Raw genomic sequence first — 16,718 nt, 5'->3', positions numbered from 1 at the left:
TTTAAATATATTAAATTTGTGATTTCAATGCTGTTTTTTTTTTTTTTTTTTTTAGGATCATTGCTCCAGTCACATGATCCTTCAAAAATCGAATATTTTGATTGCTGTTTTCAATGTTTATGTTTTTGAGCAGCAAGAGTAGTTTGTGTTTTTTTTTTTTCTTTTTTTTTCTGTCAGGTTTCTTTGAATAAAGTTAAGAACAGCATTTATCGTCACTTATGATTAAAAATGTGTGTATATATATATATATATATATATATATATATATATATATATATATATATATATATATATATATATATATATATATATATATATATATATATATATATATATATATATATATCAAAAATTGAGCTTTAAATTTATTTCAGTTTAAAGCATCCTTGCCAAAGTGTTAATTCCTTTCCAAGAAAATGGTATAGTGTATAATGTTACAAAAGCTTATTTCAGATAAATGCTGAACTTTGTATTCATCAAAGAATCCTGAAAAAAATTTTACTCAACTGTTTTAAATATTGATAATAAATGTGTCTTGAACACCAAATCAGCATATAAGAATGATTTCTGAAAGACACTAAAAAGTGGAGTAATGATTCTGAAAATTTAGCTTTGATCACAGGAATAAATTCCATTTTAAGATATATTCAAATAGAAATTGGTTAATTTAAATGGTAAAAATATTCTAAAATTTTTGCTGTTTTGCTTTGAATCAAATAAATGCAGGCTTGGTGAGCAGAAGGTACTTATTTTAAAAAAACATTAAAAATCTTACTGTCCAAAAACCTTTGACTGGGTGAGTATTTTAACTCAAATCTAAAGATGCAAAGAGAAAAAGTGTAATAAATCCTTAAATGTGCATTTTGGATCTTTTCTTTCCACTAGCCTGAAAGAAGACACCTTATGGAAGCAAAATAGCTCAATCACAACATTTACCAGTACATGTAGTGTCTTGTCTTAATGGGTATCTTAACTTTTTAGCTGCTTCAGCTTTGTCTTCCCAAGTTGCTTTAAGTAGCTTTCCCATCACTGGATGGGATCAGCTGAGATGGATGTTAATATCAGAAATAAAACAGCCGACTGATGTTAGGATGGCGTGGCAAAGCTGGGTTGCTCGTAACCTCACTTATTGTGATTCACTTACTACTTACTGTTTGCACACATTAATCCCAATCTGAATGCACTGCATTGATGGTTGTCTGAAGATGTAACTTTTGAATTGTAATGTTGTTTTAGTCTTTTTTGCATTAGCTCATGCATCTGTGCCAAGCTTTGTGTTTGTCTAGATTGTCTTCCATTCTGAATGTCACACATTTTACAAAAGCAAGACAATGACAGATAGTCAGTGCTTGAGCTTTTTTTGTTTTTATCACTCATTCTCATAAATATCTAATGTGTCTTTGTGTGTCAGCTGTCAGTCAAGGGTTATAGTGACAAACAAAACATCCTGCTGAAGAAGATCATTGAGAAAATGGCCACGTTTCAAATTGATGAGAAGCGCTTTGACATTATTAAAGAAGCGGTGAGTCACACAAACACTTCAAGATACTTTTACAATAACGGCTGATGATTATTGCCACAAATCTATGCTTACAGAAATCTTTGTAGTTTTCCATAGTAGTTTAAACATTGTAGTTGGCTGATTTGTGTTTTCAGTTCCTTAACACATTTGACCATGTTTTTACAACAAAACAAACTTTTTTTTTTTTCTTTTTTTTTTTTAGGCAAAAAAGTTTTTAATAATCAGTTCAAAGCACGACATTAAAAGTTACATTTTAAACTGCACACAAGGCAGGTTTTAAATCAACCTTTTAATAAAATGTTCTACTCCAATTTGTTAGACATTAAAATCTGTAATGATCTGTGAAGGTATTACAGCCATCGTTTATTCAAACATAAATTAATGAAGACATCACTAACAGATTAAGTGAAAATAAGGAATATCTAATACAATGCATGTATTGTATTAGAAGCCCGTTTTCGCCAATGAATAAAAATAAAAGGTTGAGGCTTTCTCACAATTTACTTTTTGTCTCTAATGCAAGTTTACATCTCACCGTTCTGACTTTTTTTTTTCTCTCAGGATTGTAAAATATAAAGTCACAATTGTAAGTTATAAAGTCAGAATTGTGAGACAAACTTGCAATTCTTAGGGAAAAAAAACTTGCATTTCTGAAAAATTGAGTCAGAATTGTGTTAAAGTTGCAATTGTGAGTTTCAGATTTTTTTTTTTCCTTAGAATTGTGAGTTTATCCACAATTGTGATTTTTCTCAGAGTATGTCTCACAATTCTGGCTTTATAACTTGCAATTGCAAGTAGGGATGCACCGAAATTAAAATTCTTGGCCAAAACCGAAAAAGAGGAAACCAAGGCCGAAAACCGAAACACCAAAATAATTAATTATGCCAATTATTAGTACCATTGCGTTTATGGCTATGACTGTTTACTAATCTTACTAAAATCAAGGCATTTAATTAATATTAAAGTTTCAAAGAATAAATCAATTATATTAATTTAAACTATTATCAATCAAGTATTATATTACTTAAATAACATACACATATATTTTACTGCCTTTGTTTAAATTGTTTACATTTTTATAACGCATTATCTTGTGGATCCATCAGTTAACATTTACAACTCTGTTTCTCTTCCAGCAGAAGGGCACTTTCAGAATGCTAGTACACAAAGCAGAGCAGCAAATGACTTTGAAACGTGCAGCGCTCATATTTATTCAATGGATAGCCTTTTGAAGTTTTATCGCAATTCTTGTCTTTCAGTCCCTACATTTAAGACCACCTGAAATCATAAGACTTTCTTAACCCCTAATAACACTGCAGTCATCAATGAAAATGAAGAGCTTTATTTCAAGAACAGACTTTCAAAAACAAACCTTACACAAACTACGTTTCTTATTTATTTATTTTTTCCCCACCATGTTTGGGGCACAAGGAAAATATTAGGGGACTAAATTAATATCAGCGTATTAAGTATAATCGTCTCTCATTGTCTCTGAGAGAACGCACATCAGATGCTGAAAGCACAGTCAGTTTTTACTTTCACTTTAACATATTGCGCAGTTTTCACGTTGCTTGTGTGATATCCATTGGCTCACCTCCATGGTTTAAAACATAAATATTTTTAAAATACAGTATATAGAAAAGACATATCTTTAAAATATTGCGACGTAACACCAACGTAAAGCCATTGTTTTTCACTCACTGAAAGCTACATCTTGATCTCTGCTCTCATCACTGGCTGCACGCACGACTGCAGCCACACCCCCTCTTGAAATTTCGGCATTACAAGTTTTGCAAATCGCTATCCGTGGGTCTTTCTCAGATATACTGAAATACGTCCACACCGCGCACCGTGTTGCTTCAGACAAGCACGTGGAGGCCGCAGTTTCTGTTTGCGTCGACATACTGTTTCGGGGATAAAAATCTTTCGGCCGAAAACCGAAAATGCACTTTTGGGCCATTTTTGGCCGAAAATTTTCAGTGGCCGAATATTCGGTGCATCCCTAATTGCAAGTTAAGTCAGAATTGTGAGAGATAAATGTGCAATTCTGAGAACACATCAGTCTTTTTTCTCTCAAAATGGGTCTTTATAACTTGCAATTGTGAGTTTATATCTCACATTTCGATAATATAGTTATAATTGTGAGATATAAACTCGCAATTGCAAGAAAAGTCAAAATTGCATGGTATAAACTCTCAAATGTGAGTTTGTATCTTTCAATTCTGAGGGGAAAAAGTCAATTGCAAGTTTAAATCTCAGAATTTGAAAAAGTTAGAATTGCAAGATACAAACTCGCATTTGTGAGTTACCATGCAATTCTGAGGGAAAAAGTCAGAACTGCAAGTTTGTGTCACGCAATTCTGAGAAAAAAAGTGGAAAAAGGCGTTTATAGTTTACTGATCTGTCTATGGAAAAAAAATCTCTGTAACTGTGATTCAAATTAAACTTGTATGTGATTTTCAGTACATGAGGTCTTTAAATAACTTCCGCGCTGAGCAGCCTCACCAGCATGCCATGTATTACCTGCGGCTGCTCATGACTGAGGTGGCCTGGGCCAAAGATGAGCTCAGAGACTCTCTGGATGGTAAGACGCTCTTTCATTGTTTTGTGAAAGCGAGCGCAGCGATCTCCTGAATCTGTGTTCATGCTGTGACTTTGTTTCTCAGATGTGACGTTACCTCGTCTGAAGGCGTTCATACCGCAGCTGTTGTCACGGTTACACATTGAAGCCCTGCTGCATGGCAACATCACCAAACAGGTTTGAATGAAAAGCATTTTTCCTTGATGACGTACAAAATTGGCAGGTGGGGAGTGAGAGGTCTGTCTCTAGACAGCCTGAAACTATTCCTGTTAATATATATGAAATGTACTGTTCACAACCTATGTTTGACAATCTTTGAATTGGTTTATTTTCTACATTGTAAATTCATTGAAAAAGCTCACACATTTGGCAAAACGTGGTGTAATGCTTTACTTCCAAGATGATATGTAATATGAGTAGTGTGGTCTATTTAACTGTCTGTCTGTTGTCTCTAGTCTGCTCTGGGCATGATGCAAATGTTGGAGGACACTCTCATTGAGCATGCTCACACTAAACCCCTTCTACCGAGTCAGCTAATTCGCTACAGGGAAGTGCAGGTGCCTGACGGTAAGTGCTTAGCATCGTAAACAATGTTTGGGATTAAGAAATGTTCAAAGTGTTTACCAAGGCTGCGCTTATTTGATAAATAGAAAGCAGTCATTTTAAATTGTAATATTTCACAATGTTGCTGTATTATTATTATTATTTTTTTTTTTAGTATATTTTAAAATGTACAGTAGTCAACATTCGAAGTGGATAAAAACCTTTCATCAAATTTGTCCTAAAACCAAAAAGAATACCCGTTCTTATCTTAGGACAACTTTTTATGAACTTTTTTTTTATCCACTTCGAATGTTGACTACTGTAGTTTATTCCTGTGATCAAAGCTGATTTGATGATCAAGAACCATTTAAGAAGCATTTATCAATGGTAAAATCAGTTATGCTGCTTATTTTTGTTAATTTTAATGCATCCCTGCTTTAATAATAAAAAATAAATTATAAAATTAGTAGGTCAGTAAGTGAAAGTTTTTTTTTTTGTTTAATATACAGGCTCTAATAAATCCTTCCTAAAAATCTAAACTTTCATACCAGTGTATGTGATGCTTCTTTTTTTAATTCTGTGTAGCATTAAGAAAATATTTAAGTTTTACATTTATATTAAAGTTGTGTGTGGTGTTTTTTTTTTTTTTTTTAATAAATAAATGCAATGTTATTCTATCTAGGTCTGTCTCTAACGATTATTCGAGCTCTCTGTCGATTTATTCTGACGATTAATCGAGTAATCTGGTAATTAGGTCTATTTTTATGAAAATAAGTGAACCATACCCTTTAAACTACTTATGCATATATAGCAATGAGGTAACAATTAGTTTAAAAAAAGTATCAAAAGCAAGTAATCATATGGTTTCATTGAACATCTTAAAATGCAATGTATTATGTACTATAGAGCAAACATGCATTACACATTATAACAAATGACTGCAGAGGATGACAACAGCTTGAATTGTTTTTACACTTTACTGCACAATCTAATCCTCGTTTAATAGGCTAAACATTTAATTCAAAAGTCCATAATATATTGACATTTAAAACGTGTAAACTCAGAGCAAGGGTTTGAGCTTTTATTTTGAAATCGCGATGAACCGTTAGCATGTTTAAAAAGATATTGATGTGTTCTGTGTTTGCGTATGTATATAAACTATTTACCTTACGAATCTAATGAAATTGCAGCTGTTGTGTTCCCAGATGAGTTTCATAAACCCAAACTCACACCAATATGCAGAGATGGAGTTTGAGATGCTCCACACATGTAATTGCAAACAATTAAATAATTCAGTGCATATGTTAAACCTACGTGACATATTTATTTAGTTCAATCGTAGCGTTTGTGAATTCGCTATAGCATTGTTTTTTTTTAATATATTATTATTATTATTATTATGGGTTTAATATATCATGCAGCCTTTCGAAACGGTCTAATTGGATTCTTATCTGTGGAATGCGTCACCTCTGGTATTTCGCCAGTTACTCGACACTGGTAAAATGCAGTCAAGAATTTCTTTTAAATTGAGTACACGTATTAATGGAATTAGGGCTGTCATGATTCCTTGATTCAATTCATCGTCATAAGAACAAAGTAGGAATGAAGAAATTAAGACTGGTTGTAAACCTGAATCTGTGGTGTGTAATTTGAGGTCTATGATATTTGTGTTTTTTTTTTTTTTTTTTTTTGTTTTTTTTTGTGCGTGTTTGTCATGGTTCTTGTGTTTTAAGTCCAGTTCTCTGTGGTTATCAGGTGGTTGGTATGTTTACCAGCAGAGGAATGAGGTTCATAATAACTGTGGAATCGAGATTTACTATCAGACTGACATGCAGAACACCCACGAGAACATGCTGCTGGAGCTCTTCTGTCAAATCATCTCTGAGCCATGCTTCAACACGCTACGCACCAAAGAACAGCTGGGTAATGCTAAAGAGAAATGCTCTGTGTGTGGAAATACAAATTTTGTCCATCAGTGTGATGACTGCACCCAAAAGTGTTTAAGACCCTTCATGTTGCTCACACTGCTCTTAAAAGCATAACTTATATCTTTCTCTGTCTGTCTGACCAGGTTACATAGTGTTCAGCGGCCCCCGCAGGGCCAATGGAGTGCAAGGTCTGCGTTTCATCATCCAGTCTGAAAAAGCTCCTCACTACCTGGAGTCTCGAGTAGAGGCTTTCCTCAAGACTATGGAGAAGAGCGTGGAAGAGATGGGGGATGAAGCGTTTCAGAAACACATCCAGGCACTCGCCATTCGTCGTCTCGACAAACCCAAGAAGCTGGCGGCCGAATGCGCAAAGTACTGGGGTGAAATCATCTCCCAACAGTACAACTTTGACAGGGGTGAGAGTTACTAAAGTAAACTCATGTTAGCATCAAGCATCTGAAGATTTAATATCATTGGCATTGATTTTCTTGTCTGCTCTAGATAATATTGAAGTGGCTTACCTGAAGACACTGGCAAAGGAACACATTATGCAGTTTTACAGGGTAGGTAATGATCTGAATATGTTGTCACACTGTTTCTTGCAGCATAATCATAACCAGATTTGCATTTCCTGAAGAAAATGTCCATGCTTGCAGCGAAATAATAATGTTAGGATTTTGAGGATTTTGGCTCTGTGTGAATGACATTTGCATAACAGATCTTTTCAGGAAGGCTGAGATTCCGCACACAATATACCCCCATCTTTGCCTTGTAAAGGCAAATGCACGATAAATAGACCAGTCACAATTCAGTATGCAAATGAATGCAAAAAATGGACCTCAATGGTGTTTGCAGATATTTCAGTGAGGGCTTTGCTGTCAGTTACATGCTTAGACATTCTGTAAGGTTGGAGGGAGATTTTTATTATTTACAGTGGTGGCCAAAAATATTAGAACACTAGTATTTTCACCTCAGTCAGTTATTTTATCTATTGCTGTAGTGTGTCAGTAGGAAATATCAAAAAATATAATTTACATTTCCATACATTCTTTTTGCCATTAATTGTAATAATCCAGTAGGATTTAGTTGCACAAGGAGTCTGACAACAACCAGTGCTCCACACGGAGATCTGCTCTCATCATTATCCAGTCTGTCTGAAATGACATGAAGCGTCTTGGACACGTTGCCACAGTTCCTCTGGGTTTTGTTCTGTTTCAGTTTGTTCAAGAAACCTACCTGCAAAGCCTCAGTACTGTTAAAAGGGTTAGGCACTTGTGTAAAAATGCTGTAAAATGAGGATGCTATCAAAAATGTCATAATTCTTCTTTATCAATTTTAACTTCTATTAATTAAATCAACATTTTGTGACCATCCTTTGCGTTTAAAGCAGCTTTTGCCCTAGGTGCATTTGCGCATAGTTTTTCAGGTAGCTTTGCAGGTAGGTCTCTGGAAGCATCTTGGATATGTCGCCAAAGTATGTTAAGTAGTTTTTGAGTGCATAATTTAGATTGACTTTCAATAAAGTGCAGCCCTTGCAAACACTAATTTATCTTCAGATCTCCAAAAATTCAGTTCCTCTCTTGTCTTGTGGGTTAATCATCATGTTTGTTCTCTCCAGGACTTGTTGGCCATTGATGCCCCCAGAAGACACAAAGTGTCTGTGCATGTGCTGTCAAGAGAGATGGACTCCTGTGAGTACTGACACAATAAGGTTGAGATGTTTTGATTGTACTGACTGATGTAGCAGGGCAGACTTATTTATTTTTTACCGTGCATTTACTGCAGGTCCACTGGTTGGAGAGTTTCCTGCTCAAAATGATGTCAATCTGGCTCCTGCCCCCTCACTTCCTCAGGTACTGCATTGAATATCTCTATATAATGTGCATTTTTGCCCATGCAAATCTAAGAAAACTGTACAAATGTGTATAAAGTAGTCAACATTTGAAGTGGATCAAAACCTTTCATCAATGTTGTCCTAAAACCAAAACAATATCCGTTTTTGTCTTAGGACAACTTAGAATTTTTTTTTTTTTTTTTGTGGATCCACTTCAAATGTTGACTACTGTGCATGTACTTTACCATTCAAAAGTTTGGGGTCAGTAGGATTTTTAAGTAATGAATACTTTAATTCTGCTAGGATGCATTAAATTGATCAAAAATGACAGTAAAGACATGTCTGCATTTTACAAACATCTACTTCAACAAAGAATCTAGAAAAACAGAACACTATTTAGAGTCCCAGCCTCAGAAGTAGACTTATTCACTGTATATTACACTGCTATAGCATGCAATTTCTTTCCCAGCTGTTTACCTTCACACACATAACTGTTTTTGTAAGTTGTGTGTATTTGTTAAAGTGCAATAAGACATGAAAGAGAACTTAGTTTTGTACTCTCATTCCATGTGCCGGACGCTTTCTGTGCACGTGCTTCGGATGTATGCGCTCTGAAAACCCTATATCAGAATTTTAAACTGATACATGACCCTGGACCACAAAACCAGTCATAAGTAGCATGGGTATTTTTGTATCAGTGGCCAACAGTACATTGTATAGGTCAAAATTATCTATTTTTCTTTAATAACAAAAATCATTACTAGTTATTAGGATGTTCCATAAAGATATTTTGTAAATTTCCTACTGCATATATCAACTTAATTTTTGATTAGTAATATGCATTGCTAAGAACTTAATTTAGACAACTTTATAGGCGGTTTTTCTCAAGATTTTGATGTATTCCAGTGTCTGGAATATCTTTTTTTTTTTTTTTTTTTTTTTTTTTTTTTTTTTTAAATGCACCCTCAGATTCCAGATTTTCAAATGGTTGTATCTCAGCCAAATATTGTCCACATCAAACCATGCATCAAAGCTTATTTATTCTGCTTTCAGATGATGTATAAATCTCAATTTACAAAAACATTGACCTTTATTACTGGTTTTGTGGTCCAAGGTCACATATGGCTTTAAAACGAATGTTTTCAGCGTGAGTGACAGCCTTATTCTGGAAAAGGGGGCGGAGAGCAGCCGCAGCTCATTTGGATTTAAAGATGCATGCGTGAAAAGACGTATGCATGAAAACGTCAAGTTACTGCTTTCACTAAAAATGGCTATTTTCAAAATTATATAATAAATGATCTTTGGAGTACTATGAGCTGAAACTTTACAAACACATTCTGGGGACACTTGAGACTTATATTACATATTGTAAAAAGGGGCATAATAGGTCTCCTTTAAGACTGGAGTAATGATGCTGAAAATTCAGTTTGGCGTCACAGGAATAAATTGTGAAATTACAAAACACAAAAAAAAAAACACCTTTTTTTTATTTCAAAATGCAATGTTAATGTTTATTTTATCAAATAAATGCGGCCTTAGTAAGCATAAGAGTTTCTTTAAAAAAAAAAAAAAAAAATTATTTATTGACCCCAAACTTTTGGTCAAACAGTGCTCACATTTTCCTTTCAAAAAATCACTCATTGTGTTACTTTTGTGTTGTGTGTTTCAGCCGTCATTGGTTCAGGATATGACTGAATTCAAAAGGAGTCTGCCGCTGTTCCCTCTCACCAAACCTCACATCAATTTCATGGCTGCCAAACTGTGACCAGCATCATGGGATTGTCAAAGACGCCCATACATGGAGCCAGTAATGCCGTTGTCTGTGCGTGAGTGTGTGTTTGTGTGCGTGTGTTAGCAGGCAGGGCCACGACGGTGCCGCTTGCAACATTTTTAGTTGTGCTCTGTGTCAGACATGCACACCCAATATCTCATAGATACAAAGAAATCATACAATGCGTTTCATGTTGCTTCTGTCAGGACATTTGTATCCCTATATAATATAGGAATCACTCGCTGGCCACCACGACACGTTTTCATCGCTCGGGTTCATTTCAAACTGTTGTTTCATTTCATTCACACCACTGTTAACCATGAGAAACCATTTGGAGAGGCTGTTATGTAATTTATCAAGTCTCTCCTGAAATGAAATATTGGCCTTAAGATGATTTTAATCAGTGATCAGGTTTTCTGGCACCTTTTTTAAAGTTTAATTTAAATGATTTGAGTTGTTTTTAGTTTCTGTGCATGTTGGCAGAGTTTTATCTTTAAGGATAGTATTGTAAATGCAAGGTGGTTAACTTGATGGACTTTGATTTTATTTGCGGTTGAAGAAATATAATAAACAATTTTTAATATCCTTTTCATTTGTTTAAGTTACTTTGTCCTTAAACAATCCATAATTTTAAAACCTTGTTCTTGTGAACTTGTGTCATAACCAAAATACAAATTCCACTTTGGTTTCCAAGAATGTTGAGACATTTTTGATTTGAATTTTAAGTTGAAGTACATTGAACGCAACCGTTTATGCACCACTGGTTATTCGAGCGATTTTTACATTAATACGTTCAGGAGTGATGCAGATTCTTTTTCAAGATGCTTAATTTGATCCAACTCGCCCATATATTGTTACCCACATGACAACATTTCAGGAGTTGTTGTGAAAAACCGACTCTGAAATCCCCTTTAACTGGGTTTGTTTTACTTCTGATGTCTTGACTTGTGATTATGCACTCCTCACAAGCAATAATGTGACTTACAGGACCTATGACTAGTGTCTTAAACTATACCTTGGTTCTGAGAAACTGATTAGACGAGAACTAGACTTGGTCTGTGCTCAGAAACCCCTCCTGTGACGTGTTGAAGGCTGTAGTTTACCTGACATGTCAGTCTGTAATCCATGCGTGTCCTCATCTCAGGTGTATGTTAGTCTCTTCTCGAGCCAAGTCTTCACCATCACTTGTGTTTCTAGTGCTGAGATTTATTCTGGACTTACTCAGGCGTATCAACTCAACTGTATGCTGCATTTTTTAGAAACTCAACGACCATGCTATACCGCCTCCATCAAAATAATGAATACTGTTTCATGCTCAGCAAAACAAACTGATATCAGCCTCTTAGATGAGTTTGGCTGTACCACTAAGATGGATATACTCAGGCATCTCACTGCAATGGTTTTGGTGATTTTGTTTTTTGTTTTGGAATTTTAAAGGAGTAGTTCAGAATAGTTCATCCAGAAATGTAAATTTAGTCATTTTATTGATTCTCATGGCACTCCAATCCTGTATGTCTTTTTTTTTTTTTTGCATGGAAAATGAAATTAGTTCTTTTCCATTCAAGTGACTGTTTCTTTTATAATCTCTTTAAAGTTTGACGAAGTAGTCCGTATGAGCCGTGCTTTGTATTTCAAATCTTTTAAAGCCATTTGATAGCTTTGTGACACTGTTATCATTACAGGGTTTATATAAGGTGCTTAAAGTGCTTGAAATACTTGAATTTGACCTTTTTGAAAATGGCAATATTCCTCCTGAATAGGTATTTGAATTATTAAAAGACAGTGTATCTGTGAAATAAGTCTTTAATTTTTTCAATAAGCACATCTTTTCACGCAAAATAAGAAAAACTATTCCGTTTTAGTTATTGTCATAAAACTTGCAGGCTAAACCAGTAGTAGTACTGCCAATGACGGAAAAGAGGAACGGATGAAGACTCATTTACTGGATCCGCTCAGATTGATTAGTGTCTTCATTAAATTAATCTGGCTTTTGCTAGCGAATCGCTTAAAATTAGAGTCATTCATTTTAAATTAAATTTAAATTAAATTTCGACATTGCTTGTAGTGGTTTTACAACAGAGCTTTTCGAAACTCTGATTTAGTTAAACCATTGCGTCGCAATGATTCACTGCTTTAAAGCGCTCCAATCAGATTGTGTATCGCAATTTCTTTTTTTTTCTTTTTTTTTTCGGGATTTTAAATTGGGATCGGGATTTTAAATTGTGTATTGCGACCAAGCGGCAACCTCCCGCTCTCTCTATTGAAACCAACACTGAAGTGACTTCAAATGCAATTCATCGACTGGCCGCAAATGGGAGTGAATCCCATAGACTTCCCGTGTTAAAATGCCCAACTTTACAGCAGAAAAAAATGTTTACAGCCTGGTACAAATAGTGGTTTTGGTCTATATAGCTAATTTCGGCCTTCATGTCAACTGTGAGGAGGGTGAATAAATTTTTTTTTTTTTTTTATAACTCATCCGTTTTAAGTTATATTAAGCCTTAAAATTCTGCATAATTAAGGGAGTGGCCACTTGAGTGACAGGTGGATTCCCGCTGCTGTTGCCACTGTTGTTCTAGGTGGGTGTGGTTTCAGCAGCCAGCTCCACCCATGTCCCGCCTCTTTGCCCATTTTCGATTATCCTGGGAGTGACGCATGATGACGTAATTCCAAGATGGTGACTGCCGAATCCCATCACTATGAGCTTCAAAATGGCTCTTCTAAAACCTACGGGTGACATCACGGACACTACGTCCGTATTATTATTATTATTATTATTATTATTATTATTATATTTATATAATTTTTTTTTTTTTTTTATAACAGTCTATGATTGCGATTCACGTGATTTACATCGGAACTTCGGAGTGGGTTTATAAATCATTTGATTTAGATTGGGACTTCAGATTGCTTAGCGAATCATTTGATTTAGATCGGAACTTCACGTAACATATTTGATTCAGTCGGGGATTTCACGTATAGCGAATCATTTGATTTGGGTCGAAACTGGTTTGTGAATCATTTTGTGAATTAAATGATTCAAATCAAATAATTCACAATGCGTGAATTGAAGTCACAATCGAAATCAACTGATTCGCGATATGCAAAGTTCAGATCTAAGTCAAATAATTTTGCTTTAGACTTCAGAGTGAGTTTATGAATCGTTTGACTTAGATCGGGACTTCAAATCACGTGTCGCAAATCATTTGATTCAGATCGGGACTTTGGAGTGGGTTTTGCGAATCATTTGACTTCAATTGAGACTTCACTATCACATAGCACAAATCATTTGGAACTTCATGAATAAAGATACAAAATTAGTTTGTTAAACTACTAAAATTAAGGGGGAAAAACGCTAAACAGAAATTTAAAAAAATGTAAGCACATTCACAAATTACTGAAACTTTAACGTTTAAAATTAAATCTGTAAATATAAAAACAAAAGCTAATTAAAATATAAAAGTAAAATGAATGAATTAAATTTACAGTTAATTTAAAATTATTAAATAATTCTGAAAGCTTTGTGATGAGGTTTTAAGCTGAAAATCATAGCTTTTGTTTTTCATAATTTAAATTGTCTTCATCATAAATCTATCATATGGCTTCAAAATATTTTGGATTTATTGCACAACAATTTAGATGGAAAACACATTTGGTGCTTCATAGCCTTTTTGTTTTAAGGGATATTTAACTAAAGTGAAAATTGTAATTTTACTCATCCTCATGTCGTTCCAAACCTGTAAATGATTTTGAAGAACGTTGAGTCCAAACAATTTCAGACCCCACTGACTTCCATTGACTTGTGTGGACAAACTTTTTTTTTTTTTTTTTTTTTTTTTTTTTAATATCATCTTTTATGTTTCACAGAAAGAAAGTCTTACAGGATTGGAACGAAATCAAAGGCGAGTTAATGATGAAAGTGTTTTTATTTTTGTATGAGATATCATCATTTATTTGGCTCTTTTTTTTTCTTTTTTTTTTTTTTTTCCCCCCCATAAAATAGAGACAATGCAGGTTTGGAATGACATGAGGCTGACATACACTTTATTGTATTTATTTTCATGGGTGGGGTGAACTTCTAGATTACTTTTAAACCCAAAGATGCATTTCGCATGCAATCTGAGCATTTGTTGCACCCCAAATCCCTTTAACTGTTCTAGAATCAGCTCAGAGTTGTGTAGGTCAGTTACTGCAACGAATGCCTGTGGTTCTCACCGTCTCCCGTAACCTGATGTCACACGTGTTTTGCTCATACTGTGGTGAACAGTAGGCAGAATATTAGAGTAAAGAAATCTAGAAGAGCAGGATTTAATGAGAGTTGCAGTGCGTGAATAAGTTTAAGGTGATGTTGCATTCTGTTCCAAATCAAAGGAATGGGCTTAAGGTGGAAATGGTTCTTTATTTGAGATCTCTCATGTTTAGGTGGTTTTGAAGTGAATCTGGGGAATGTGTATCTGTGGGAGAGCTTTCTGTGTTTTATCATGATTAAACAATTGTATGAACTCATTTGAGTTGTTTTTGTCTTTTTTCATCTGCCTGTAATATAACTTGCACACTTTGCTCAGCTTTACCGGTTATGTTATTGATTACTATAGAAAATAATTTCAGTATTCTCTTAATGTACAGCAATGCATTTTCAGCTTTCAAAATTAGTATGCAGAGGTTAATGTTTTCAAAGTACGCATTTGGTACCATATTTGTGTACTTTACAAAGCAAACCCAAACATGATTACTAAAGTTAAACTATGGTAACCACAAATTAACCATGGTTTTGCTACGCTACCCATATTTTAACCATGGTTTTTGTCGTCATTTATTAAAAAAAAAAAAAAAAAAAAGCAAAACATGGTTATTACACTTTTATTAGCTGTAATAAAACCATGGTTAATTTTCTTAAAGGATTTGTTTTTGTGTACTTATTTTTAATTACTCTTTAATTAAAAAAAAAATTAGAAAACATGATCAGAATGATTCGAGTTCTGATCTGAATCAAATGATTCACGATCCACACTCAAGTCCTGGTCTGAATTAAAATATTTAATCCTGCTCTGGAGTTCCGATCTGAAAAATTATTTGCAAACCATAACTTCAGATCGGTACCTTTTTGAAGTGTCGTTCGCAAATCATTATATTCGCGAAATGATTCGCCAATTTGTTTAAGTTCAGATGTAAATAATCATGTCCTGTTCTGAATCAAATGATTCGCAATCCACGCTCAAGTTCGGATCTGAATCCAATGATTTGCAATTCCGCATTCTAAAGTTCCGATCCAAAACAAATTATTCACGATCTACGCTTCAGTGTCCCAATCTTAACAAATGATTTGTAATCCAATGATTTGACTCATGATCCATGCTCTGATGTCCCAATCTGAATCAAATGATTTGCGATCTGCACTCTAAAGTTCCGATCCACAACAAATGATTTGCGATCTATGCTCAAGTTCCATTCTAAAAACAAATGATTCTTGATCCAAAACAAATGATTCTTGATCCACGCTCAAGTTCGGATCTGAATCCAATGATTTGCAATTCCGCATTCTAAAGTTCCGATTCAAAACTGATTAGTGATGCATGGAATTCCGATCTAAATCAAATGATTCGGAAACCCATTCCGAAGTCCCGAGCTAAACAAATGGATTTGCGATCCACACTCCGATGTCTCGATCTGAATCAAATGATTCGTGATCTGTGATTAAGTTCCGATCCAAAACAAATGATTCTTGATCCGTGCTCCGATGTCCCAATCTGAATCAAATGATTCGCGATCTGCGCTCTGAAATTCCAATTCAAAACTAATGATTCGCGACCTGTGCTCCGAAGTTCCGATCCAAAACAAATGATTTGCAATCTATGCTCCGAAGTTCTGTTCTAAAACAAATGATTCACGCTCCGAAGTTCAGATCCAAAACTAATGATTCGCGACCTGTGCTCCGAAGTTCCGATCCAAAACAAATGATTTGCAATCTATGCTCCGAAGTTCTGTTCTAAAACAAATGATTCAAGCTCCGAAGTTCAGATCCAAAACTAATGATTCGTGATCCGTGCTCTGATGTCCTGATCTGAATCAAATGATTGGTGATCTGTGCTCCGAAGTTACATTCTAAAACAAATTATTTGTGATCCATGCTCCAAAGTTCGGATCTTAATCATATGATTTGCGATGTGCGCTTTAATGTCCCAATCTGAATCAAATGATTTGCGGTCCACATTCTAAAGTTGCGATTTAAAACTGATTAGTGATGCCATGAAATTCCGATCTAAATCAAATGATTCGGAAACCCATTCCGAAGACCCGAGCTAAATAAATTGATTTCTGTTCTAATACAAATGATTCACGCTCCAACGTTCCGATCCAAAACAAATGATTTGTGATCCACGCTCCGAAGTTCCGATCAAAACAAATGATTTGCAATCTGCGCTTTAATGCCCAGATCTGAATCAAATGATTTGTGCTCCAGAGTGCTGATCTAAATCAAAAAATCGAATGATTTGCAATCTGCGCTTTGAAGTTCCCATCTAAACCACACGATTCACGAT

The 16,718-nt window shown here is 34.8% G+C and overlaps 1 protein-coding gene across 2 annotated transcripts in view; it reads left to right on the top strand.

The window, feature by feature from the left end:
• Positions 1-10,769, top strand: part of ide (insulin-degrading enzyme) — a 30,684-nt gene extending 19,915 nt beyond the window's left edge. For both annotated transcript variants that reach the window (XM_073833717.1, XM_073833716.1), the window contains exons 16-25: positions 1,412-1,522; positions 3,986-4,106; positions 4,189-4,280; positions 4,559-4,670; positions 6,402-6,569; positions 6,718-6,990; positions 7,076-7,137; positions 8,193-8,265; positions 8,360-8,427; positions 10,078-10,769. In XM_073833717.1, coding sequence (XP_073689818.1) covers positions 1,412-1,522; positions 3,986-4,106; positions 4,189-4,280; positions 4,559-4,670; positions 6,402-6,569; positions 6,718-6,990; positions 7,076-7,137; positions 8,193-8,265; positions 8,360-8,427; positions 10,078-10,173 — 1,176 coding nt within the window. In that variant the 3' untranslated portion in view covers positions 10,174-10,769. The remainder of the gene's footprint in view (positions 1-1,411; positions 1,523-3,985; positions 4,107-4,188; positions 4,281-4,558; positions 4,671-6,401; positions 6,570-6,717; positions 6,991-7,075; positions 7,138-8,192; positions 8,266-8,359; positions 8,428-10,077) is intronic.
• The last annotated feature ends 5,949 nt before the right edge of the window (positions 10,770-16,718 follow it).

This window comes from Garra rufa, chromosome 2 (genome assembly GCF_049309525.1).
Source record: "Garra rufa chromosome 2, GarRuf1.0, whole genome shotgun sequence".
Taxonomy (NCBI): domain Eukaryota; kingdom Metazoa; phylum Chordata; class Actinopteri; order Cypriniformes; family Cyprinidae; genus Garra; species Garra rufa.
Note: the sequence above shows the minus strand (reverse complement) of the source record. Positions and strands in the feature narration are given on the sequence as shown.